Genomic DNA, 27,678 nt, shown 5'->3' with positions numbered 1-27,678 from the left:
ATGAACACTCCCCCTGATGGTGGGAAATTGTGCTCGAGCTCTACAGTGGTTTCCCAGGCAGAGACGCAGTTTGTCAGAGCGCAGCGCAGCGAGCGCACAGAGGAGCGCGCAGCTCCAGACGCACCTGAGTCAGTCCGTCAGTCAGTGCGCCATCCTCCACCTGCTCCGGGCGTCACGCACTCCTCCGCCACATCTGCCACGTCGCCTGTGGTGAGGACACACGGACTAACGCGACCTCCTCCGCCCGTGGAGAGAATGGTTGCTTCGGGAGTCGCGTGTGCACGCCGCGCGTACAACTGTGACCCTCGGAACAAGCGGCGACTTTGAGACGCTTCTCCGCAAACTATAGACTGCAACTGCTAATGGAGCCTCAGTAGTTACTGAACCGCCGCCGCGATGTCCCGGAGCAACAGCGTGGAAAACTTGGAGACACGCTGAATGTGGGAAGGTGCGCGCGATCAGGCTGGAGCTGATGGACACGAGTTCACCAAGTCACGGGGTGAGTGTGGTACCGAGGATAATAACAATAATGATAATAATAATAATGATAAAAATAATATTAATATTATTAATAATAATAATAATAATAATAATAATAATGATAATAATAACAATGATGATAATAATAATGATAATGACAAAAATAATATTAATATTATTAATAATAATAATAATAATAATAATATGATGATGATAATAATAAATACAATGCACGTTGTTTTGTTTGCTTTAAGAACAGAACACGGGAGAGACACTCTGCGGCCACTTTATTAGGTACACATGTTGAGCCAAACATCTAATCACACAGTCACATGTCAGCATGTCAGTGCATTCAGGCACAAGACCAGCAGCTGGAGTTCAGACTGAGCATTAGAATGAGGAGGAAAGTTGATTTAGTGACTTTGAGCATGGTACAGATTGTCTGTGTATTTCAGAGCAGCAGTTCTGTGGGTAAAAATAGGAATGGTTTGAAAATGACAGAAAAAGGCAACAGTACACACAAAATAAGCATGTGTTAAAACCAACATATGAAGAAGACCGTCTCTGACAGCACAGCATGTCAAACCTTAGGTTTCACGTGTAGCTAATAAAGTGGCCAGTGAGTGTAGAGTTCCTACTTTTATGGCAGAAGCATCTGTGAGTTTCTCGTCTCCTCATAAATGTGACAAACTCCTTTCATTTCACTGTAATATCCTGCGTAATATCCTTTTCCTGTTTATGTGGCTACAGGGGCTAATGGTTCTCAATTAATGCCTTCATAATGTCCTAATGGTATTTTTTTTTAATTCATTACTGTAACAGTCGTATAACGTCCCTAAAGGGGCCGCGAGTGCTTCCAGAAGAATCCTCACTGAAAGCACTAAACTAAGCCGTTATTGCACTATTGTTACAAACTGGTTCCTTTTGTCTCTCCGCGTGGTTACACAGTCGCCTCTGTGCCGTCACCTTTTAACTGGTACATGTCGGGTTTTTGGCTTCCAGCTGTTTTCTGTTTTTCAGTCAAAAACCCGTCCTCGTTTGACACAAATTAGGAGGTAGAATAATTACTCAGGTGGGCGAACTAATTGGACTTGGGAACCTTTTGTTTTTCACTCAAAAGTTTCTTTGACAAAAGGTTTGACCTAATCGCAGACTGTAGCGACAGACTGACAGTATGTGTTGTCCAATCATTTCTTATTATAAAGCAGAAAGAAAGAAACAACAAGGCATTTACTGCACTGACTGTCTTTAGGAATATAGACACAGAAAAACCCATAACATGAGACAAACTCTAACACACATAACCGGACCTGCTTTTGTCAATTCGTCAGTAAAGTAAACAAACTGGATACTTCAGCATCTTATACCAGAGTAAATGAGATGCTTTTAAGATGCACTTGTGAGGCGTCTTCTTCCTCCTTTTTCCTCTCTCCTTTATAGATTTGCCGTATAGATGTCACCGCCTCCCTGTGCGGGGATCATTAACCTGTTGGTGTGTGTGTGTGGAGATGGATGCTTGTGTTTCTCTTGTGCTGGACACACACACACGCACGCACACACACACACACACACACACAGTGAACCCACTGACGGAGGCAGATCTGCTCTGTGAACACAAAGGTTTTCAGCGTGTTGTGCGACGCTCGCTGCACCTTTAAGTCCTCCTCCTTTTTAGTTGAAGGTGAACTCCTCGGAATGAGGCGTCAGGTGAGCGGAGAGACCTTCACACACTCGGGCTACGTTGACACAACAAACTAAAGAGTGAGCACACTTTGTCTCTACAGCCACAGCTACAATGAGAAGTGTTCTGCTGTGATCACTTGTAACTGAAAGTGTCTCTTTCCTTTTCCCGGAATCACAACTTTGTTACATCCAGATCCCTAAACCTTAAATCAGCCGACTGTCAGACTTGAAACAAGCACAGGCTTAATTTTATTAGGAGAGTTAATGAAGCTGTTAAATCCTTCAAGAGATTCAAGATACTCACGTTGAAGCGTAACTGTGTTTCTGACAGAATAATAATAAATAAATAATAATAAAAAAGAAAACTAAAGCCCTTAAATATCTCCCAAAAACATAGATACTATACAGGACATTAAAAACACAACACAGCAGTCGTCTCATGAAGATTACCGGTAGAATTCAACAAAAATAACTTCAAAAATCCACAGAATACAAGCTGTGACAGACAATGTTTTTTTTTTGCCCCGTTCAGTCTGCAGCAACTCAGTTAGGTGGAGAAAATGTTTCTAAAAAATCGACTTCAGGACTGAAGGCACCACACTCTCACTGCGCAAGAGTCAGAAAATGGAACAAATCAAGGTATTGACCATTTACATCATAGTTCACTTGGTTTAACAAAGAAACGCAGCTCCCTCAAAGAAACACATTCAGTCACCTCCTTAGTTGTCAATTGTCCAAACCACTTTATCTCATGACAGTGACAATAATCTTTCATAATGTGGTTCATTCTTTACATTTACTGTGTTGTAACGACGGGACATGAAAGGACTGTGTCGATGACTCACTGGCATTTCCTGTATATAAACATGCATTTAATGCACATACTGTAGTATGTACTGCAGTAGCTCAGTGAGGCCAGTGCATATGTGTATGAAACCTGCATTCTCTTGGACGACCACTGGGGGCAACGTTACAGGTTGCAAAAAAAGGCCGGGGCCGAGCGGCGTGACAAAACTCGAGTTCAAAACTTGCTGGCGCTTTGAGATTCTCCGAATGACATCAGGGGCCAGACTCTGCTCGGGGGAAACGTTTTATTTATGTGTGGACACTTTATCTGCAAAGAGGAAACCGTCGTCTTTACGTTTCCACTAGCGAGAAGCGAGAGCAACAATACTTTGGTTGATGGTGAAAACGAATGCCCGTTACTACCTCTCTTCCTCGTCACCCTCTCGTCCAAATGATGTTCTCTTATGGTGATTTTACACTGATTTACTTCTCTTCTGTCGCATTATTGAAGCAACCTTCAGAGTTTGTTTTGTCTGTTTAGCACAAAAAATCCATTTCATCTCTCCGTTACAGGAAGCTGGCGAATCAGCGTCTTTGTCACCAGAAAAACATCTGTCAAAGTATTCGAAGTCGAAGAATTTGTTCATGTACAACTACCGTGTTTTTGCTCAATATAACTTTTTATTTTTCTTCATTTTAAATTGTTAAAACACTATGTTAACATGCAGTAAACTGTACAGTAAATAACTGCCCCATATTGGACATTAATGAAGGTATTTTGGAAAAATAGGCAGAAGCACTTAGTTACAGGACATTTTTTGGCCTTTTTATGGTTAAAATAAGCAAAAACAGAGGGTTAAAGTGTTAAAGGCTTAATCCTTAAAAAGGGTGTTGTTCTTTACTTGTATATTTTTAAGTGTGCCGTGTTGATAAAAATTGTTTTTTTAAAGACCTGGCAGTTTATGTTTATTCAATGACTGGCTTCACAAGTCTTTTTAAATCTCCCCTTTTCATTATGTATATTATGGGATTTCGGGGTATAGACTGAATCGACCAGATCACATTTATCCCATTTATAATTCATACGGCAGAAAAGCATGGCAGCATGTTTGGCCATTGTTTAATGCAGACACTGTGAACTGAATCAATAATGAAGCATCTCATCCGTCTCTCCCTGTTTCTGTGACTCACACTGTAAAGTCCGACCTTTATCTCCGTCCCCCAGACCCTCATCTCTCTGATTGCGCCGCGAGAAGTTAGCGACTCAACGCTCGTTGCCGCTCAAGAGCGATGTTTTGCATCATCATGAAGCGGTTTTTGCTCTCCCTCTGATTGCGTTGCCGCTCCTTCAGGCAAAAAAAAACGTAATTGTTGAGAAGAGAAGTGGCTCTGAGGACATCGTTCAGTGTGATTTAAGAGCCGGTCAGGTGATAGTTCAGTGCCCTTCAAGATCTGTGCGTCTCGGAATAGATTCGGCTTCAGGCCCTCGCTACAAAGATGATGACTGAGTGGCTTTGGGAGGGCGGATGTATCAGTGATGCATGGGGTTGCAGATTTATGCAAAACGAGTCATGTAAATTATATTTGCATGAGCAACTGGTGGTGAAAGAATAATGCAGGGCTGATACAGAGTTCATCCTCTCGGGTTTGACGAGAGCAAAAGTGTCTTGAAGTCACTTTGAAGTGTTATTTCTTCATAAGCTGCTCACGGCTCAACTAATGAGCATGAAAAGTCATTTTCAACCTATATTTGCTTCAAAAGGTAGACTACTTTATGGAATAAGAAAGCCTGTGTTTGAGTGTTGAATATAGGACACTTGGGCTTGGAAAGTAGAGTGAAAAATATTCACCTCTTTATGTTTTTACGTGACATAAAATACTGTGAGAGGGAACAAGAAGTAGTTTTTATAATTTATGTTTATCGACACTCGGCATTACACACACAGTATAATTGTTATACTGCTTCTTCTTCATGTTTTTGCATATATGACTGCTCTGTGAGGTCCTGAATTGCACCCTGGGGTCAAATAAAGTTATTCATTTTAATTAAATTGAGTTGTATGGAATCTAAGGGAAAACACATCTCAACTGCTCCATGCATCCGTCAGGGGAAAAGATTACTCAAGTATTGGTTCAAAAACCACACTTTATATTATTTGCAAATTAATAATTTGAAGTCAACGTTCAGTTGAATATTCTCAGTGTAACAGATTAACAAACAGGTGGAAAGAGTTGAATTACAACTATTTTGATACAAGTAAAAGTTCTAAACTGTTCTAAAAAAGTTCAAGTAAATAAGTAGCTTGTTTAAAATGTACTCAGAGTAAAAGTTACTTAGTTACTTTTTTAACAAGGTTGGGGTTCTTTCTTGTGTCGTGCAAAAAGGACAAGGAAACACAAATCTCATATGAATTGTTTTGAATTAAAGGCAAAACTTTACAAATTTAAGTGCTAACAAAATAAAATTATGTTAACCCATAATGTGTCGGTCCAAATGGTCAAAACGTCCCCATCATTCAGCCGTCCCCATCATTCACCTGTCATCATTCACCCGTCCCCATCGTTCACCTGTCCCCATCGTTCACACGTCCCCATCATTCACCTGTCCTCGTCATTCACCGTCCCCATCATTCACCTGTCCTCGTCATTCACCCGTCCCCATCATTCACCTGTCCTCGTCATTCACCCGTCCCCATCATTCACCCATCGTTCACCTGTCATCATTCACCCGTCCCCATCATTCACCCGTCCATTCACATCATTCACCACCGTCCCCATCATTCACCCGTCCCCATCATTCACCTGTCCTCATCATTCAAAAAGTTTTGCGGTGTGTGAAACTCTTCTTTACTTTTCTTTACTCAGATGTGATGTATGTATGATGTATGAATGTAGTGAAGTACAGTAACTTCCATAAAACCCTCCTCAATCACAGTAATGCATTACTTTCCACCTGTTAATTGCTTCTGTATTGTTTTGCAAAGATGACGACTTAAAGATATGAATTGCTTCCCTCAAACAATTCCTTGCTAAAAGTACAAAGTGTGTGTGTGTGTAGAACTGTTCCCAACATAAAAAGACATGTGTTATTTTTCAGTCTGGAGGATTTCACTCAAGTGACACGATGTAATCTATGAGACAAACTCTGCTTCTAATGTTTGAGTTAATTTGACAGCAAACATTTGCCAGAGCCCGACGATAGTTTGCTTAGATTGATACAAAAGTGCAGTCAGTGGACAGCTGGGTCGCCAGGTTCTGTTTTAAGATTAAAAAAACACTGACTCTCATTAATTGAACGAGTGCATTTGACAAAGACGATCAACTCAGACCTCAGCGATGCAGCTCATAACTTTTTTTTGTTGACGTTATTATTCTGCCGCCGTGTACTCTTCATAAACACTGAGTCGCATCCTTCATGTGGAAATGGATCCTGTCTGTTGTGTAGAACTGAGCAAGCGTTCCTGTGTATACATCCACAGTGAAGGCTCATCTGTCCTGTTAACTGCTCCACAACCCAGCGGCAGCAGCAGCAGCAGCAGCAGCAGCAGCAGCAGCAGCAGCAGCAGCAGCAGCAGCAGTAGAAAGTCACTTAACTGGACCTGTGTGCAGTGTGACTGGCTGACATGAGATCTAAACACAGCTATACTGAGAAATATGGAGAGTGGAGTCTGTTCCACACGAGAGGATCATTGGCCAGATTTCGGTCCCAATCTGTCCCTTCCAACAATCGTGGGTGTCTTCTGATTTTAGGCTGATTTGAACAGATTATCTGGCCAAATTATCTATTGTTATATATTATATGTGAGGGATTAACAGATGCAATTTTAAGGTCACTGGACGAAGAATTAAACATGTTTGATATATACAATTGGCGATTAGGGGCGTGAGCAGAACCCCGTGATAACCAACAAGAGCGAGCTGACCGGGAAACGGATGTTGTGTACTTTTGTTTAGAACCGTAACTTGTACACGCCAAATTTCTCAGCACACAACAGCTGTTAACTTACGACGCTGACTATCTACCGCCACATCTGTTTATATTCTGAAGTCACGTTAAATCACGCGAGTTGTTTGATTTGAAAGTGTTGGATTAAACACCAGGTGTGTGCGTCCTAGGTCGCCTAGTCTGTGCCTTCTCGCGATTAAAACATTGAAAAGAATACGGCTCACTCAGTATTCTGTGAACCTTTGACAACGGTTTAAATGTGACAGACGTATGTGTACATTTAAAAGTAATGCGTTCATGTTGTAAACAGTTATACAGTCTGATATATGATGTTCAGAGCCAGTCTTCCAGGTTCCCCTGGTCTCTATAGTCTTGTGACAGCGTTGTTAATCCCTGCTAATGCAGCTGCCATGTTGCAAACACCACAATCACGCATTTATCTGCTCGTCTGTGTGATATTTCCTGGACTCAACGAGCCTTATTTGACATGGTGCTCCTCTGTGTCTACGATCATGTCCCTTGGCATTCCCTTAAATTCATTTTCTCTGTTCTCCTGTGAAACCACCCACTGGATGCAGCGTCATGTGTCAATAAATCGCTGTAGAGGTGGAACCTCGCTGACTCTAACCCTCCCTCCCTCTGTCTGTTGGGACTCTGTGGAGTTCTGCTCTTTACTTGTTGTGATGACGTGGATTCAGTGGAGTAAAGAGCCATTGTTGCTGTACTTGTAAACACAGATGGTCATGTTGAATAAAACAGAGAATGTCGGAGCTTGTTAAGGCAGCGTGGCTTCATGAAAATGGTTACTTGGATCTTAAGAGCTTGTTTATGAAGAACGAGAGTGTACGCACACATAATAAAATATTCTTGTTCTCCATGATATTTGCAGGCACAGAACAGCAGGGTCAGTTTCTCTATCATTATTCATTTTTTTTCCAGGAGGAAACCACTTTCATGACCATGTAAAGTTTTTCCATTTCCTCTTGTTGATACTTTACTTTTGTGCTATCAGTGTCTTTTTGTATAACTGCTGCAGCTGAAACTTTTCCACAAGAACCAAAAACAGAACATAAGCCAAAATATGAGAAGGCAGACAGGAAGGTTGTCTATATTTTGAAAGATGCACGAAAGATATATAAGCAATTTCCTAACGACGGAAAACACTCAACAGGCTCCTATTTGGTTCATTGTGTTGTGATTATTCTGTTGCTGATGTTACGATTTCCTGCTGCTCTAAAATGTCTCGTTCTGCTGCCTGGTGAGTCAGTAAATAGGAAAAAAACATGACATTGGTTCTCTTGTATTATGATCTTCCATTGCAATTAAAGATAAGTGGAAGATGACGTTTGCATTGGATTGGTCTGACAAGTACGGCAATTAAATGCCAACGACTTGGGGAAACAAGGATTACACATGTTTACTGTCTTGAATTTTTTTCTCAAACAAGATTAAATTGGGTCAATTAATACTAGCCAGAGCAAATGTATCATTTTAAACCAGACAGTATTTACTGGAATCTAGAAATTATAGTTCATAGAAAACCACACACAATGCAAACTGAGGAGCAGGGAGGAGAGTAGAACTATACTCACATGATGATCAGTGATTGGAAAAGTACAGTAGATCCCATTTCTAGGCAGACTCTCTTTTCTGTTTGGACCTGTTTGTACACAAGAGAAAAAATCCAACCATTATTTGTGTTTCCATTGTCAAACAATGAGAAATATACCAAAATAACCAATTAGTCCCAATTTTGGCACCCTTCCTTGGGATACCTAACACAGAGCTAGACTCCCTGCAGTCCATTTATTTTGTTAAAATAGAATCATCACTCATGTGCAATGGCAGGGAAAAGCAGTCGTGTTTTTCTGTGCAGACTCACAGCCTTCACCTCAAACAAACCCTGTCTTCTTCCTGCGATATTAACATTTACATGTAAGCATTTAAGCAGAATGCTTTTATCCAAAGTGACTTACAAAAAGAGGAATAAGCTACACAGAGTCTTGGAGAGAATTCCACTAGATAGGAACAGTGGACAGGCAGAGAACCTGAGTGTCGAGGTGGATCCAAGTGCAGAAGGAGGGGGTAAAGTAAGTGCGGTGACAGAAGATGCTCTTGGAAAAGCTGGGTTTTAGAAAGATAGACAGGGACGCCCTGTTCTGGTAGCGCTAGGTAGGTCATTCCACCAGCGTGGAACAACACATGAAAAGAGTCTGGATTGTCTTGTGTGGGTGTTGACACCGCCACACGACAATCCTTTGATGAGCAGAGTAGTCGATGGGTAACTTAAGCCTTTAGGAGGTGGGAGCAGACCCATGAAGCACTTTGTAGGCGAGCATCAGTGATTTGAATTTGATGCGGGCTGCTAAGGGTAGCCAGTGGAGCTCAAAGTGACAGAGGGGTGACATGTACCCTTTTAGGCTGATTGGAGATCAGGCTTGCCACCGTGTTCTGGACCATCTGTAGTGGTTCCACAGCACAGGTTGGGAGGCCTGTTAGCAGGGCGTTGCAGTAGTCGAGGCAGGAGACGACCAAGGCCACAAAATGTGGGATCCCCATCTTTCTTTCTTCTGCGTAGAATTCTGTTGGCTTGGTGCACTGGGTTGTGTTGCTGGCATGACGTCATGACTCTCAGCATCCACTCCACACACCCTGTGGAGGAAACTCAAGCCACACTGTGGTGAGCTGCACCGCACTGCTTTCTAGTAATGGAGGCAGCAGGATACTGAATGAACCCCTGAAATCGTAAAAAAGTGTGTAAAGTCATTGAAACATTTCTTCACTAAATTGTTTTGTCTGTCCCACAGAGATGTGCAGTCTTGCTGAACAGGTGACCAGCTTCAAGTTATCCTGCCGCCCTGCGAAGTACCCACGACCGTCGCCATTTAAGGGACACGCTCCCCCATCAGAGTAGCAGGGATGTACCAGGAAGTGGCCTTCTTGGCAGGCAGCACTGAGCACCAGTTCACCAGCTTCCGCTTCAACCATGTCAAGAACCCAAAGGAGGTCACCTCCAAGAAGGGTGTGTTCTACAAGCGAGCCCAGCTCCTGCCACACCCGCAGCCACGCCAACAGGACGGAGACGAGATCGACCTGGCCGACGGCTCCGCCATCATCAACGTGGGCGGAATCAAATACCGCATCCCATGGTCGACGCTGGAGGAGTTTCCGTTATCGAGGCTGGGGAAACTGCGCAGCTGCAGCAACGAGGCCGAGATCATGGACGTGTGCGACGACTACGACTGCAGCCGCAATGAGTACTTCTTCGACCGGAGCCCGTCGGCGTTTCGCACCATCGTCACTTTCTTGGCTGCGGGGAAGCTGCGGCTCCTGAGGGAGATGTGCGCCATGTCCTTCCAGGAGGAGCTGCTCTACTGGGGCGTGGAGGAGAACAGCTTGGACTGGTGCTGCCTCAGGAAGCTGCGGCTTAGGCAGGAGGAGTACAAGGAGCAGCAGAGGCTGGAGGAGGAGGAGGCCGAGCTCACCTCGCCGCAATCCTGCGAGGAGAGCCAGCAGCTGACGGAGACATCGGCACAGGAGGAGACGCAACCGGGGGGCTGCATGCGGAGGCTGAGGGACATGGTAGAGAACCCCCACTCGGGCATACCAGGGAAGATCTTCGCCTGTCTGTCCGTGTTATTTGTAGCCATCACTGCGGTGACACTGTGTGTCAGCACCATGCCTGACCTCAGAGCAGAGGAGGAGAGGGTGAGTCCTCGCAGTCTTTATCAGTTATGACTTTCTTTTATTGGCTGATTGAATTTCACTTGTCCAAAATGTCCACTGTCATTCATTTCTCATGTCCCACATTAACTTTCTGACACGTCTTTGGAACGATTTCTTTTGCCCAGTAAATCATTTAGAAACCATGATTAAACAAAGGGAAACACTCCAAAAACAAACATTTAAACTCATTTATGATACAACTTTTTTCACTTCAGTCTCTGTGGTGTTAAACGTTAAAAGTTAAAACCATCATATTGGAGACTGATTTTCATGAGGAACACCACAGTTGTGGTTTTACACAAACACATATTTATGAAGACAAGGATTCCCTTGTCTCAGGACTTCTTTCTTTTTTCTTTTTCTTTTACAACAGCCTAAGGGAGGTGTATGCTTTACAGCTGCTCGAGAATTCATATTATGTTAATGCTGCAGCCCACATACTGATTCTTTCTGAGCTCGATTGTAAATCAGTGTGACAGAGGCAAAGGCTCAGGGAAAACCAGGCTTCCCCTCCGTACACTTGAAAGCCAGAATATTGTGCAGCTCCCCTCGTTGTTGCAGCAGCACACGGCACATTCCCTCATATCAGCATGAGATCCATACGCTCCAATTTAGGTCCGTTATAACTGACAAAAACAAAACATACCTTCAAATGGATGGTGTTTGGAATTTGAGCCTCCCTTTCTGTTTTTTTGCAAAATCCCACAGATACTTTTCCCGGCGGCGGCGAATTTTACTTGACCTGCTTCCAAAAAAATGAATATGGAATGGGCTCAAGCGAATAAGGAACAAGCTCAGTATTTTTGATCTTATATGAGGATTATGCAAATAAAATCTCTTCTGTATCGTTAAAAAGGTTTGTTTACTCAAACCTATGTACACCGCAGCGGACCAGTAAACAAAACTATGGGGCTGTGAATGGAAAACACATCTCTCTCTCTCAAATGCATCCTTGATATTATAATTCAAAGTCACACAATACATTTTGATAGGAAAAACAACTTTAAACAAAGTAGGTAAATATATATACCCTCAAAGTTCCACTGCATCCCTTATATCCCTCAATTCAAGGAATTCAGAGTAATTACCAAGCACCTGGAGCATTGAGCTAATGAGTGTCTGGTCTGGTCAAGAGGGGGCAATGTAGAGAAAAAAGTGGGGGGAAAAAACAGCTGTTCTGTAGCTTAAAATAACAACACAATAGATATTCATCATTTCAAAATTCAAAATTTTCAATAAAGTCAGTAATTAATTAAACGTTGACAACTTTAATTTAAACGTAAAACAAGCCCCAAATTGTCCCCTCACACAGCATTGGTCAAAGGCCTTAAGTTTCATCACTCTCACTCAGTCACGTGTGGCGTGAAATACGATGCGGTTGTTATTTCCACGCTTCGGTGCTGGTGTAACTGACTGTGGCTATATACCTGAACCAGCTAACTCGTGTCTCGCCCCGTTTATTGATTGATTGTTTGGACGATCAGATTGTCGGACGCTCGGTTACACTGGCATGCTTAGATCACGGTAGCCACCAACACGACGTGTTACAGCGAAGAAATCGGCACGGAATCGACGCAACGCCAGAAAGCTACGCTAGCTAGAACAAACGTGTTATTGTTACCATTAAAAAATATCTCTAGTAAATATATTTATTTATGTATGATATTCTGTCATTATTCTGTGTTATCCTGTTATCCAGTTGCAGGTGCTTCTTCTGTCACTATGGAATGTCCAGCAGTAGTATAGACTTCCTACTCGTTTCTAGCTGTATTAAAAGCGATTGCAGTCTCCTTGCTTTACTAGCGCAGTGTTTTGTTGCCGCCTTGACTCCGTGAGTCATGGCATGAAAAGGAAAAACCCTTTTCCTGTGTGTGGTGCAGGAGTGTCCCCGGGTGACACGAGGACCAAACACTGCTGTACTGAGAAACACAGAGAGAGTCACATGAAGCAGATTGGCTTAATCAGTATTGTTTGAACTCATATTAGCTGGTTTGAATGTAACAGCCATTCATTTCTGTTCCAAAGAGAAACGAGTGTGCTTTTCCTTCTGTTTCGTATCTTCTCTATTCTTCAAGACAACTATCAATCAAGCAGCAATTAACCAAAATATTAAAAAAAAGCACAACCCCTGTCTGAACTTAAGATAAATAGTGTAATTAGAGTTTGATTAAATGGCAAGCAGTGTGATTACGAGTGTGTGTGTGTGTCATGAGAAACAGAATCAGTTACAGTGACATTCATTTTGTCAGCGGCTTCATGAGAAAATGAACAAAAGTGAGCGGAGACAACGAGCAAGGACACGGGAGATGAGTCAGTGTTTCTTGGTGTAGCAATCGTTGCTAAATGGTAAATGGTCTGTATTTATATAGCACTTTTCTAGGCTTGATGACCACTTAAAGCTGCTTCACACTACAGTTTTTGCCATTCACCCATTCACACTCTGCCGGCACAATTATCAGGAGCAACGTGCGGTCCATGGCCGTGCTCTCCTGACTGTGAGTGAGACATGTTCTCCTGTGTCCTTCAACTCACCTTTCGTTCATTTTCTTACGAAGCTGCTGACAAAAAGTCACTGCAACTGCACACACACACGCACACACACACAAGCACACACACGCACACACACACACACACGCACACGCACACACACACACACACACACGCACACACCATGCAGATCAGAAACTGTTAACCGTTAACAATCCCTGATCCTCACACCAGCTCTTTCTTAATCAAACCCTAGTTCATTTGCGAGTAAAGTTCAACCGAACCCTGGTCCGCCTAAAACGTAGGTCTCGAGTTCACTTCAAGTGGACCAAATGCAGGAAGGGGACTACAACGCAGGGCATTGTGGGTAAAACACAACCAAAGCATATGTGCCTGTAGAACAAAAGCCGGGCAGAAATGTCTGAGCCTATTGTTGCAGCGTATATGTGTCGTATGTTTGCATAAAACACAATAAAAATCCCCAAGACTGAAATGGAAGTTGTCCTGCATTAACCAATTATGATGCAGCGCCGCCCTCAGGTGAGGAGGGGAATTTGTTAATTAAAAGGTTCAGTTTGTTTCACTTAAAGGAATATCTTCATTCTTTTCTTTGTTACGTGCCCACCAGTGACACTTGGTCCTGTTAGCGTAACTATTAGCAAAGATGGTGGACACTGTTTATATTCTGAGAATGAGGTCCCGCCCCCTACGAGTGGCTCTAAAAAGGGCGGAACTAGCGTTGCAGTTTCAAGCCTCGGTGTGCACGTAACAAAAAAAAAAGAATGGCGATATTTCCCGGACCCGGCTGAACGTTACAACACCCAACTGAGGTTTGAACCAAGATTAGGTTTGAAAACGACCTAAGAATCACAGCTCTGTCTTCCTCTCTGGTGTGTTCAGAGAGAGGAAGACGGGGGGGGGGCAGCAGGTGAGTGAAAAATGAAGTACAGATGGACTAATGACGTCACGCCAGTCTGTACCTAATGTACAGTACGTACAGCTCAGGTTTCGTAAAAACACTTCAGCGCTTCATATATAGATACACGATATATATATGTATATACATATGTACATATGTATATATGTATATATTATTTATAATATAGTTATAATAATATAACATAATATATATAATATTGGCTTTTTGTGTGAAGTGTGCAACTCTCAAAGGCCAAAGTGACAAAAAGCTGAACCAGCTGAAGCATTAGTCTCATCTTCAGTCTTTCATCTCCTGCTCCTTTAATTACTGGAATCAGAAGAGCAACAGGTTTGAAAAAAAAAGGACACATTATATTTCAAACTGTGGACAGTTGAAAACAGTCACTGTGACACCAATTAACCACCCAGAGATGGATGTCGGAGTGAGTCTCACTCCTCCTCCTCCTCCTCGACAAGAACATTTGGTGGTGGTTCATTAGGAGCAGGGACCCAGACTGAGCCAGCCACGAGAGGAAACCCCAATAACGCAAGGGTTTATGGGTATAATGAGGAGCCGGCGGTGTCATTCTTAGAAAACCAGAGCACAGCAACACGCGGGGAGGGAAACCACAGTCTGACACTTCACTTCATGTGACCGTTAACTGCCACAGACACTAATCACTGGCATCCTTTAATTTGAGGAAAGAGAAATTGTATGAGACAAAAGGACAAAGTCAACACATTTCTTTGGTAATTACACTGAATTTCTTGGTGTCAGACAGAATCTTCTCTCATTACTGCCATGTGAGGACAGAGCGTATGGACGTTTACATCCTGTGTTGTCCTCATGTTGGAGCATCTATGTCGCTGAAGAGTTTGAACCAAAACATATAGCTTTTTCAGTGGCGTCTCCTCTTCCTTCTTTAATAAGCCATACAAATCCATCATCACTTACAACAGCACAGACTCTCCCTTTACTATAATGAAACTAATGAAATGGTCATTTCCACTCAACCCTTTGGTATTTTCCAGTGTTTTTGTTATGATGTTATTTTTATGGCTCCAGGGTTAAACGCTAAGCTGTAACACTACAGACGCCTCGACGTAATGTGATTTATTAGCTTTTATGTTACATTTGCATTCACTCAAAAGGCTTCTGGTTCTATCAGACGCTTCCATCAGATAGAATCAGTGCTTACATGTACATTATGTGTATTAATGGAACTTATTTTTAAACCGGGCTGATTGACATGGTGGTAGAGCATGGCCGGATTAGCGTGTTCACACAAAACACGCAAAATAGTCAGAGAGAAGAGCTATTGATCGTGATATTGACGTTCTACCAGCATGATTACATGAAACTGAAAGCTCTCACAGTAGGTGTCATGTCTAGGCTCAAACTGAAGGCATTCATTCATTTTCTTCCACTTTTTTTAAAAAGCTTCAAATGGATAATCAAAATAGGTGACGATTAATTTAGTAATCGATTAATCGAGTAATTGTTTCGATACAATTTAAAATCATTCATTTGTTTTTTTACTATATCGTCAGGAGATGATGATGAGCTCATGATTAATACGTCTGCTGCGTTAATGCAGGTGGAGTTTGTTTAAGATTGAGCTCATTTGAACTTCTGTGCGTCACAACTGAAAGACACTCTGACGACGTACATAATAAGCATAATTGTGGATATCACAGAATTTGAATAGACGCCGTCGCCACTGTCATTGCTTTAGGTTAGGCTCCGCCTTCGTCTGGTTATCCTTGATTTGAAAAAATAAAAAAGAAAGCTGCTCTATGTTGTATTTTAAACTTCATGGCTGTGGATGAACAGTGGATTAAATTATATGTTTTGCTGACTCCGTTCACATAAGCGTCTTTGCGAAGTGACTTCCTGTCTTATTTATCTCACCAGCTATGGATCTAACCTCTCGCTGACTTCTCCTCGTGCCACAGCCATGTGTCATCTGAGGGGACGGACGGAAGAGAAATGTGTGCAAAGAGAAATAGAAATAATTCCGTCTTCATCTGTGCTAAAATAAGACGTGCACTCCTTCCTCCCGACTGTGAGCTGCGCTCCATCACGGCGGTAATCATTTGTGTTCCTCGCTCAGATTATTTGGTCAATAATCCTCGGCGAGTGGCAGAGTGAGTTCTTACCTTTAAAACGAACAAACTGTACAAACTGCAAACAATAATGTCATCATAACAGAACGTCTGATCGATGATGCACAGAAAAGGAGGGAAAAGAACATTCCAGCCAAAGCTTATGTCACTAAAAAATAAGTGTATAAAAAGTTACCTACGATACATTTAGCCTTAAAGTTTCAAAAATCTATGATTCCTCTCATTAGGCTGTGATATTGAGTTGGGGGGAAAATACTAGCAGCATAACTGCAATACTGTTATTTGGAGGAGGTTTAAAATCAATATACTCAATTATTATTATTTTTCTGACCACACATTCATCATCAGATAGCTCTTATATACACATCACACTTTAAATAAATCAAAACACAACAATGTGGTCGCTGCGCCTCTGCTTGCAAACATTTCACAAAAGAGACCTGATGTGAGAAGAACACAGAGCTAAACATTCAATGTATATATACATATGTATATATGTATAATTATTATAATTTTTTTTTAATTAGATGATTTTTTTTACATTTATCATGTTTGACAATAAAGTCATTATTGCTTCTCACATTTATAACCAACCAACTAAAGTTTGTCAGATTATAAACGTTAGATACTTACAATTATTTTTCACGGATGTCGTCGGGGAACGAGTTCCAGACGGACAGCGTCTCCGAGCCTGTGGCTACTTCCGGTCCGTTGAGCTGTCCCGCCAAAACTCAGTAGCCAATCAGCGGGCAGCTTCCTAAGGCCCGCCCACAAACAAAAAACCCCGCAAAGAACAAGTGTATTTTCAAACAATAAAAGACAATATTTTTGAATGATTCAATCGATATTTTATTTGATTGTAATCGGAAGTATTTCAAATTCTGATTTTATTTATTATTTTCTGCTGCTCGATGCAAGCTTTCACAGCCTTTGCTCATAAATGACTTTAGTTTATCGCGATAAAGAGACACAACAAAAATGGAGACATAGTTGAGGTACAACCGTGTTTTCCCCGTGCCCTCTGGTTCCTGCACGCAGACTCTAATTGCTCCTGCCTGCGGAGCGCCAAGCACACCCTGCTGAACAGCCTCTCAACACATGAGGGGGCATTGAATTGGACGCCACGAATTCACTTCTCCCGTTTCCATAGAAGCATTTGCGTAAGTAAACGTCTCAGCTCGAGTCGCCTGCCATTATCTCAGATTATGCCCCCGACTAAGACATGCAACCAGTGAAACCACAAAAAGGAAGCACTTTGCTGTGGAGGAAAAGAGGAAAGATATTGACTGATGATTCTCTCTCTCGGGCTGCAGTTGTGCCACAAATCAAATCAAAACATGTTGGAGACTTTGGGTCTCAGTGGAGTGAGCTTTCAACTGAAGTCCAAGTACTGAAAAATGTTTTTATTTCCAACATCAATCCTCATTTTTTACTCTTAGATTATGAAGAAGTGGCAAAGGAAAGCAACAAATAAATAAATGGAACACCCGGAACAGCAGCAGTCTTTTCCTGACAAAATCTTTGTTCAAATGTGATTAAATGTGCATTATTATTATTATCAGGTGCAGAAAGTGAAGCCAGTGTGGAAGTGTTTGTAACCTGCATTCTCTTAAATGGCCATAAGGGGGCGACTTCAATAGTTCCAAAAAGCAATTTGTTTGTCACCCAACTAGATTTTCAACATAGGTTAAAAAATGTCTTGAGCAGTTTACTGTTTCAATTAGAGCTGATAGTCACGATTCTTTTCATAATAGATTATGTGACGATTATTTTCACAATCAATACGTTGTTTGGTCCATAAAATGTCAGAAAAATGATTGTTTTAATCATTTCTTTGTTTTATGGAGCAAAGAAACAAAGAAAATATTCATATTTAAGAAGCTGAAGCAATTATAAATCTTGTTTTAATAATGAAAAAGCTTCAAACCAATTAATCGAGTAATTGTTACAATCACTTTCATTCAAAATGAAACGGAAAAAAATAAAACGAAACATAATGAACTGTAAAATTAAAAGATAATGACTCCTTTCATTGAGCTCAAATGAAAAATACGGAGAACAAGCGTTTCCTGTTTCGTCAAGTTACGTGATCCGAAGGTCGTGTAATATGGACAGGGGGGAGGAGCTTCACACGGGACAACAAATCATAAAACTGTCTGCAAATCCACAACAACAAAAAATAATTTTTCATGCTTTTATGCAGTGAAGTTTGACGACGGTACACTGTTATGTGTAGCGTAGCCTCTCGTTTTCGGGTGTTGCACTTTGTAGACGGTCCCTGCGCTCCGCTTTCGCTGTTGTTAAGTGATGAGCGTAGTTTCGCCGGTAGCTTGTTGTCTTAGTGGCTATAATTCAAAAATGTCTCGCATGTGTTTCAACAATGATTCGTTATGAATGTCATTGATGGCGAGAGTTCAAATCTGTGAAGATCTTTCTAACTTTAGTTAAACTCGCATATGTTCGGGTCACATAACTTGCGTTCAATGGAAAAATGGACGAAAACGGGAAAGGCTTTTTTTTACTCGAGTACAAAAACGAGTCATTATCCATTTTTCCTTTTACTTTGAAATGGAAACTCAGTTATCTGTTTTTCATTTTTTGTCTCCTTTTGAACGAATGATACACAGATTTCTTCAACACAGCATGATTCATTCTGTAAATGGTCTCATGCAGAGTCAAATACAGGACTGATTGTTTGCTGAACGATAACACTTTAGAGTGGACAGTCAAGTCTGAAATTTGACTTGTATAACAGCTGTTCCATTTGTACTAAATAAAGCATTGTGGCATGGACACATGAATCCAATATGTTCCCTGCTGTGAAGCGGATGAGCTCTCAGTGTCTCAGTGAGGCCATCACTGGTATCCCTCATATGATCACATCTGGTCAGCGCTGGTCAAAACAGCAAACATGGAGGTTCATAAACATCGGCAAATGAAAACAAGTCCTTTATCGAATCACAATGACACAGAAACACTCAGCACAACCAAACCTAAATGAACCTGTAAAAGAAACCAGATCACGGTCTAGCTTATGGTGCCGCGTTTATTATTTCTGTTGCTTTGAGCTCATCGGTAGAGTGCAGCGTTTTAAGTGTGTGTGTGTGTGTGTGTGTGTGGAGGGAGGGGGGGGTGACAGAGTGAGAGCAGACAACAGCCCATCAATATTGATGGTACTTTAGATTAAATGTAACTTTAATGACTCCCCAGGGGGAGCTGGGTTCCACAGCAGCAGAGGACAGAATAAATAACCGTGTACGGGCACAAAGTGAAAAAGACTCTGTACCTAGTACCTATTTTTTGCAGCCTCAAGTCGATGATTCAGCAATAACCGTTTTAGACGCATAGGAAGAACAATGCAGTAGATAGCAAGCGTAGTTAAAGGTAACACAAATACCTGAATAAACACAACGCTGCGTTCATAAAGTTCTGCACTGCTGCACAAACAACCGCCTGTAATAAATACACGCTGACAAAGCCACGTGGCTCAAGGCTGACGCTGCGAGTGTGAGTTACAGCATCGTGAAAAATAAATAAACGTACTATATAAGGTGAAGGGTTTAATCAGTCTCAGTGGCGGTGGAGTGTAATACGTCATATTTTGATGATTTTTTATGTATTCCAGTCAAAGTAATGATGATGTCATGAATAATCTGGGTTTGAGCGACTGATTAACATTTTAATCACACACACGACAAGCAAATAACATGGAGAAAATGACTGATACTGTATTTGAGTCAAGTTACAGACGCCATAAACTTTGTGTTTAAATAAATTCTCTATTGCCCCATTTCTCCAGTGGATGTGTTTCTCTGAATCAGCTGTCATCACTTTCCCCACCAGACATCCTGGGTCCTCAAAATAATCTCAAACCCAGTGTCAGCGCGAGTGTCACAGATTCCACACAGAAAGTTATTTAAAGGACGAGGTGGAAGAAGAATTAAGATGGAAATAGAAACATATATACTTGACTTGTCAGCTTTTTTAATTATGCAGCAGACAAGCGTGAGGCCTAATGGTCTTTGAACACATCATTACCCGCCTGTAACGCGCCACAAGGAGTTGGCAGAACCCCAAATACACACACAAGAAGTTTAAACAATAAAAGGGCCTCACGTTTGGTGAAGCAAGAAGACCTGAGTTCACGACACGGTTAGAAAAACTTGGAGTTTGCATGTTCTCCGGGTTCTCCGGGTTCCTCACACTGTCCAAAAAACATGTAATATGAGGATTAAGTAAATTGGACACTCTAAATCAGGAGTGTCAGACCCAAATGACCTGGGGGCCAATGAGTGTTTAGTCTGGTCTATAAAAACAACAACAACAACTGTTTCATAGTCGGTTTGACAATATGAGCTTAAAATTATAACACAATATTTTCGCAGTGATGATATTTCACAGAATTCCAAATGAAGAGTGCTTGTTTTGATATGGAATGATGTGCACTTCACAATAAAAGCATATTTCTGATGCAAAATAAACGTGTCAGGGCCACATTGAGAAGAAAAAAAATATAAATCACACACCTTGAGAATAAAGGCTTAATTTACGTGAGTAAAGTTGTAATATATACTGTATAGCCACATGTAATCGTTTGGGTGGGGGCGCGTGTGGCCCCCTGCTCTAAACTGACCGTAGGTGTGATTGAGAGTGAATGGGTGTTTGTGTCTATCTGTGTCTCTGTGATGGACTTGGTGATGTGTGCAGGGTGTGACCCCCCGACTATCGCCCTATGTCAGCTGAGATTGGCACAGCCCCCGTGACCCTCGTGTGGGGGATAAAGTGGTAGAAGATGGACGGACGGAATAAAGGAATAAAGGAACTGACAGCAAGGCTGGCTAAAGAAGAACATCAAAGAATGAAAAGCAAAATAAATGAAATAAGAGAGCTGAGAAGACGGCAAACTAGAGTGAGGGAGTGAAACCAGGTAAAAGAGGGTTTCTCAGGCCAGCCTGCAGGGGAAAAGAAAAAACAGGAGGGGGAAGAGGAAGAGGAAACAGGAGGAGAGACATTTTCTACACGCTAGTTTAGTGGAGTAGATTCATAAAACAATGAGTTCACACGACTCTTGTGTTTGTCACTACGGTGATGTTTTGTTTTGATGTCGCCTGCTACTTTCCCATGCTGCACATTTTAAGACAAGAGTGATGGAGGAGTTTATTTATTCATCATTGTTTGTATTTGCGTTTTATCTCCAAGTTCCACCGAGCCTTTGCTGTGTTGTGTGGTTCAGGGGAGAGAAAAAGTAAAAAAAAGCTTATTGTTCTTCTGTAGGTTTTTATGGCGGTTGGTAAAACAGTTGAAATGTGCATTACCGCCGCCACTCTTATTGCTCTGCCACTGTCGCACAAAGAATTCTGGGATATGGTTGGTTTGTGAAGGATACACCATCAGTAGAGCTGCAACCAACGATTCATCGAGTCATCATTTGGTCCTTAAAATGTTGTTCTCCAATGTCTGGTTTTTGCCCACAAACCAAACTTATTCAGTTTTGAATGATTTGCTTGTTTTATGGAGCAAAGAAACCAAGAAAATATTAGTACTTTGATTATTCTGATTATTATTGTTGTTGACAGTTTTGGAGTGTTAGTAGTCAAGTGTATCATTGAAGCTGGTTGAAGTGAACTGCGTGGACAGCAAAGCCCTGGTGTGTCTCATGCTGCTCAGAGACATATTTACAGGGATCAGGGTTGAGCAGTCGCTCTCTGCATTGTCTGGTTTACATGCTTGTCTTCAGCTGTGACAGGGTCAGAGTCCCCCTGATCACTCAGATGGATAATTGTGTGGTTTTAATTTGATCCTCTGTGGTTCCGTGCACATCAGAGGCAGCTCAGTACGGCGGGAGCAAGAGGGAGTGGAAAAAGCACTCAGCCAGAAAGCCGCTGACAGAGAACTATAAAAAAAATACACTCACATTCAGGCAAAGGGATGATATCCAGTGTCAGTCTCACACACTCCCCTGTGGATGCTGAAGCGCAGAGGGAGAGAAGAGGGGTGACACAGACTGGTCAGGAAAACATATAAGCCCCTTATGGATTTGTCGTGCAACAGCACATGAGTTCATTTGTTTTTGCTTTTCACCTCATTTCTGCTCGGATGTGAAGCGACAGCTTGTGGTTAGGAGACGGATTTCACCCCCGGCCCTCGAATCGTCGTCGTGCGGGAAAAAAAAGCACAGCGAGATGGTGCCGCGGTGCTGTGTGGGAAACTGATGGGTGGAGAAATAGTTCTGTCGCTGCCACGAGGACTGGCAACAGGAACATGAGGATCAAGAGCTTTTTCAAGTGATACAAAGTTACACAAAGTTAGAGAAACTTGTGAACATCCAAAGCTGGACACAAGACTGCAGGTTTATTACAAAAAATATGTCATTATTTCTTTAAAAAGAAAATCTAAACAAAATAATCATACTTTTTTTTTTTCTATTTCTGGTACAAACTGATCCTTGTCTCAAACTGAAGCGTCAAAGTCTGCCTCCACGTCTAAAATGAAACGTCCATCCATCTTCCGGGACTTTGGGGACACCACTTGGTCCAAAAATCTTCTACCATGAAGGAAGGTACAGGACAGGGTCGCCGGTCCATCACGGGGCCGCGTACTGTAGAGACAAACAAATGAACCTCATGCATGCACATTTACAACTTTAGTTATAAACATCATCATTTTGATTTGCTTCACTACACTTAGTTATTATGTTATGTTTGTTTGAATAAAACCAGATTCTCTTAAAGTTTCACTCTAAATTGACCATGTGTGTGTGTGTGTGTGTGTGTGAGAGTGAATGTTAGCTGGGATTGGTACCAGCAGCCCTCCAACCCCCATGTGCAGGATAACGCAGTAGTCATTGAGTTAGCGAGTATAAATTTCTCAAAGTCAATCTAACAAACCAAGATAATGTGATTGGGAGCCAAATTACCACGGCTTATATACTTATACACTGTTCCCAACCGGAGACTTTCCACGTGGAGACTTTCCAGGCGGGGAGCGAGTTCTAACTAAAGTTTAGCAGGTGGAACTTTTGGTTTCGCTGTAACCCGGACTCATTTAAGTGACGTGCCACAACAAAATCTACAGGTTTGGATAATAGAGAAGTTTCTGACAAGGGCAAAAAGAAAACTGTGCAATGTTTCGGAAACTAACAACAAGCCAACCTCCAAAAAAACCTCCACAGATGAGGACAGTATGTGTGTTTCAGATTCTTCTAATTTACTGCACACCTTTGGCACCACAGGTTTTGAAGGTTTATAATCAAAAGGTAACAGAGATAGCTGTCTGGAGTTACGCAGCACTTTATCACACCCAGCATCACAACCAGTTTGAAAGTAGTGAACAACTGACTGATGTTTGACACTGAAGGCTGTGGAGCGGCTGAGCAGAGCACCGTATTCCGTCAGAGTCTGTGATCAATCCAAACAAGCGTGCTGTCACTTTCAGTTGATAAAAAAGTGAGACCACTTTTCCAAGGCTCTACTGCAGTTTTTCCTGATCCACGATCCTTACGTACGGTCCCTAATGGGTTTAGCACGTTTGATGTCTCAGGGGCAAAAGCCACGCGACTGTTTGTGCAAACCTGAGTGTGCACTTTAAAAAATGCATGAGACTGAATCCAAGAAGACTTTTCCTTCTCCACGCAGGTGCTCTGCCGGAACTGTTGACTCAGCAAATACTATGGAAATGGCGTGATTAAACATTCACAGCTGTGCACATGCACACCTGCAGATAAGCAGACTTTCGCCACTGTTTCACCAATGTTGCTGAGTGTTTGAACCACGTCACGCAGCAGCGAACGAGTCTGACGTGGGCTCTGCTGCAAATGTTTTCCATCACGTCCGTGTCGAGGAACACATGGAGACAAAAGCAAACAGCAGAGCAAAAGGGGAGTGACAAAGTTACCTCTAGTTCTAACCCGCGACAGTCCACACTGCCTTCTTCCCACAACCCCAAGGATGCATCTTCAGTCATGTTTTCTTTCTTCCTCCATCATTGGGAGGAGATACTTGCAAGTATCAAACGCACAGTGGACTGACAGAGGGTGAGAGGGCAGAAGGAGATCATGCAGGGGAGGGGGGTAAGGTAAGATAAGGACTAGGAGAGAAGATAGAAGAGCTGGGTGTTCAAGAGCTTCTTGAAGATAGACAGCGACACATATGAAACGAGTCTGGATTGTCTGGATTATCACCGCCAGACGACAATCCTTTAGAGCAGTCGAGGGGTAACATAAACCTTTATGAGCGCATTTAAGTAGCAAATAGTTTGTTTGTGGTTGTCTGTCATGACAAATTGACAAATGTTCTGTGTTAGTCTGACCTAAAACACAGAATATGGCTCTGAAGTAAAATAAAATAAATAAACTAAAACCACACAAGCTTGTAACACATCACCACTCTGTCACTTGTGCTTTTCCAGACTTCCATTTGCAGAAAGTCTAGGGAGGGACTTCCGTGTGAAGTACGCCGGCTTATACCCACAGACCACTTATTAATAATAATACGAAAAGCATAATCTTATACTTTTTTTTTTTTACCAGTCTCCTGCAGGGGAGACTTGGCTTATTAACCGAATAATTTCTTATAATCATAATTTAAAATATTTATGAATCCTCTTCAGCAGACTTGAAAAGAAATCATCATTAAAAGATTAAAAAAATAGAGAGCAGTTCTGCCGGGAGAAGCTTCAAGCGTCCACGGTGCAGCTACATCATCTGCACGTGTACACCTCCCGATCGCTCGGGCTTTGACGTGCGAGACGTTTGCTCAATGAGATACTCAAAGCTTTTGTTATTTTACATGTCATGAATCTTTCAGCACGGTTTTGTTGTGCGAAAAGAACAGAACTCACCTTTTTGTTGTGAGATCAAACGCAGCCAAGCGGCTTCTGTCAACGACGAGGCTGCTTCGAAAAACAAGACATAATTACTGACTCCACGCTGCGTCTTCATGTCATGTTTATCTGAAGAGCTTTTGGACTTGTCAGTGCGGCTGCTGCATAATTCAACACACCCACGCTCTAATGTACGTCTTTTTTGTATGTTTTCTTGTGTCTGCAGGGCGAGTGCTCCCAGCGCTGCTTTAACATCTTCGTGCTGGAGACGGTCTGCGTGGCCTGGTTCTCCCTGGAGTTCATGCTGCGCTTCATTCAGACTCAGAGCAAGTGCATGTTCCTGCGCACGCCGCTGAACGTCATCGACGTGGTGGCCATCCTGCCGTACTACATCACCCTCATCGTGGACTCCCTGTCAGTGGGAGGCAAACAGGTGGGGTCGGGGAATAACTACCTGGAGAAGGTGGGCTTAGTCCTGCGAGTCCTGCGAGCTCTGCGGATCTTTTACGTGATGAGGTTGGCGCGGCATTCCCTGGGCTTGCAGACGCTCGGTCTGACAGTGAGGAGGTGCACGCGTGAGTTCGGCCTCTTGCTGTTGTTCTTGTGCGTGGCCATGGCCCTTTACTCCCCGCTGGTGTTCCTGGCTGAAAGCGAAATGGGCGCCAAGCAGGAGTTCACCAGCATCCCTGGAAGCTACTGGTGGGCGGTCATCTCCATGACCACGGTGGGCTACGGCGACATGGTGCCCAGAAGCATCCCTGGCCAGGTGGTGGCTCTCAGCAGCATCCTCAGTGGCATCCTCCTCATGGCCTTCCCGGTCACGTCCATCTTTCACACCTTCTCCCGCTCCTACGTGGAGCTGAAGGAGGAGCAGAGCCGCGCGTCGAGGCAGAAGCCAGACTCTCAGGACAGCACCAAGTCGCAGAACAGCGAGGACTCTCAGGAAACGGACAGCTACCACGGCATCACGGAGGCCACCGCCTCCTCTGTGCAGCAGAGAAAGTCCTTGGCTGTGAAGAGGGCGGAGATCAGAGCATCCATGCAAACTTAGCTTGCTCTAACTTTCTGCCTCTTTAACTTCAAGTGGCAGCCTGAAGGATGTGACAGCCATCTCTGTGAGTTCAAAGAGGAACCAGGAGTTTTTCCTCCTCTGGAGCTGGAGGCGTCGACTTTAATCAGCTTATCTGAGTTTCCTGAATTTTACAAAGGAGGTGTTTTAGACGATAGCATTGACTTTCGAATATGGACGACATTAGAATAATCCTGATTATACAACAAGACAAAGTGATAAAAAAAAAAAACATTCCAAGTTCTCATCACATTCAGACATTAGTTCTGTTGTGTTTCTCATGTAGCTGCATACGAAAACATTGTTTTAAATAAAGATGTCAGACATGCAGTGTACTGTTAATGTGGAATCTCATTTATTTTCACTCTGTAGTCAACAGTGTGTGTGTTGGACTCCAGTGTAAAGGCGTCAGCTACACTGCACCAGCGTACGTGTGAGTGCTGCTGTAGTGTCGTCTACATGTTTGTACATAACAATTCTTTTAGGATAGGTTTATTTGCAATCGCGCAAAGCAAAAGAGTCAAAAAATACTTGTATCTGCCAAAGGGAACGACACATAACATGCTGATGCCAGTCTCATCTGTCTCTGCTGGATGTTTGTTCGTTCATTCATTCATTCATTCATTCATTCATTCATTCATTCATTCATCTTCTACAGCTGGGGGTTTACATACAAATGCACTGTTTTATGAAAAACAGAATTTTCATTGTCACAATTATCGTTTTTAAAATGGAAATGTAACCAAATGTAAGTCGTGCAGGAGTGAAAAAATTAAAAGGAAAATTGCCGCAACTCCGTCCTTGGCCATAGATAATACATTATAAAACCGAAGACTTTGCACACGCCTTTATCCTCCACATGAGGGTCTCAGGTGTGCTCGTGCCAATCCCAGCTGATACAGGGTGAAAGGCGGAGGTCACACCCTGCAAAGGTCACCAGTTCCTCACAGAGAGACAAACAACCGTTCACTCCTATGGTGAATTTAGAGTTTCTAGTTTGCCTAAATCCCCAAATCTGCATGTGTTTGGACTGTGGGAGGAAACCACGACGCCAACTGTGTGGCCTTCGCTGGATATAGACAGCAAGTTTTGATACCACACCAAACTCAGTCCTCTTAAGCCAAAGACTAGAGCTTGCCTTGGCGTCACGTCTCCTCTGGTTGCCTGGCGACCACACGTTGTTTGAGGTCAGGCCTCTGGGAAGTCGCACTAAGGCTAAGCAAAGAAATGAAACCAGGACATGAAAAAAAAAAAGAGTGCACAACAGAGGCGAAGACGAGAGTGCAGGCAAGTGTCAGGAGGTGATGATGTGTGACAGAAGACAGTGGCACGGTCTAAAAGACAGGAAGAGAAGAGGCTGAGATTTTCAATGGGAGAATTAGGGACAACCCAGGATGAATGGTTTGGAAATAAAGTAAGCAAAAAAGGCAAGGAAAAGAAGAAGACTTTAACCCTCAACGATTATTCATCCAACTTGAGATATCTAAATCCATTTCAGGTGTTACAAATGACTTTCAGCCTTACATCAAATACAGCACTTTATTTTCCTTGACTTACAGTGAAGTGAGTCATTAAAAAAACATTTGCTTCAGTTGGAGGCGGTGAAAAGCGGCAGTAAGTGCAAATTAGGTTTAGA

General features: G+C 42.6%; 1 protein-coding gene across 1 annotated transcript; it reads left to right on the top strand.

The window, feature by feature from the left end:
- Positions 1 to 26,384, top strand: kcng2 (potassium voltage-gated channel, subfamily G, member 2). Its single transcript, XM_044052090.1, has 3 exons — positions 1 to 499; positions 9,703 to 10,603; positions 25,200 to 26,384. Exons 2-3 carry the CDS (start codon positions 9,815 to 9,817, stop codon positions 26,022 to 26,024), a joined length of 1,614 nt encoding a protein of 537 aa, XP_043908025.1. The 5' UTR covers positions 1 to 499; positions 9,703 to 9,814; the 3' UTR covers positions 26,025 to 26,384.
- The last annotated feature ends 1,294 nt before the right edge of the window (positions 26,385 to 27,678 follow it).

Source organism: Solea senegalensis, linkage group LG20, assembly GCF_019176455.1.
Source record: "Solea senegalensis isolate Sse05_10M linkage group LG20, IFAPA_SoseM_1, whole genome shotgun sequence".
NCBI classification, from domain to species: Eukaryota; Metazoa; Chordata; class Actinopteri; order Pleuronectiformes; family Soleidae; genus Solea; species Solea senegalensis.
Note: the sequence above shows the minus strand (reverse complement) of the source record. Positions and strands in the feature narration are given on the sequence as shown.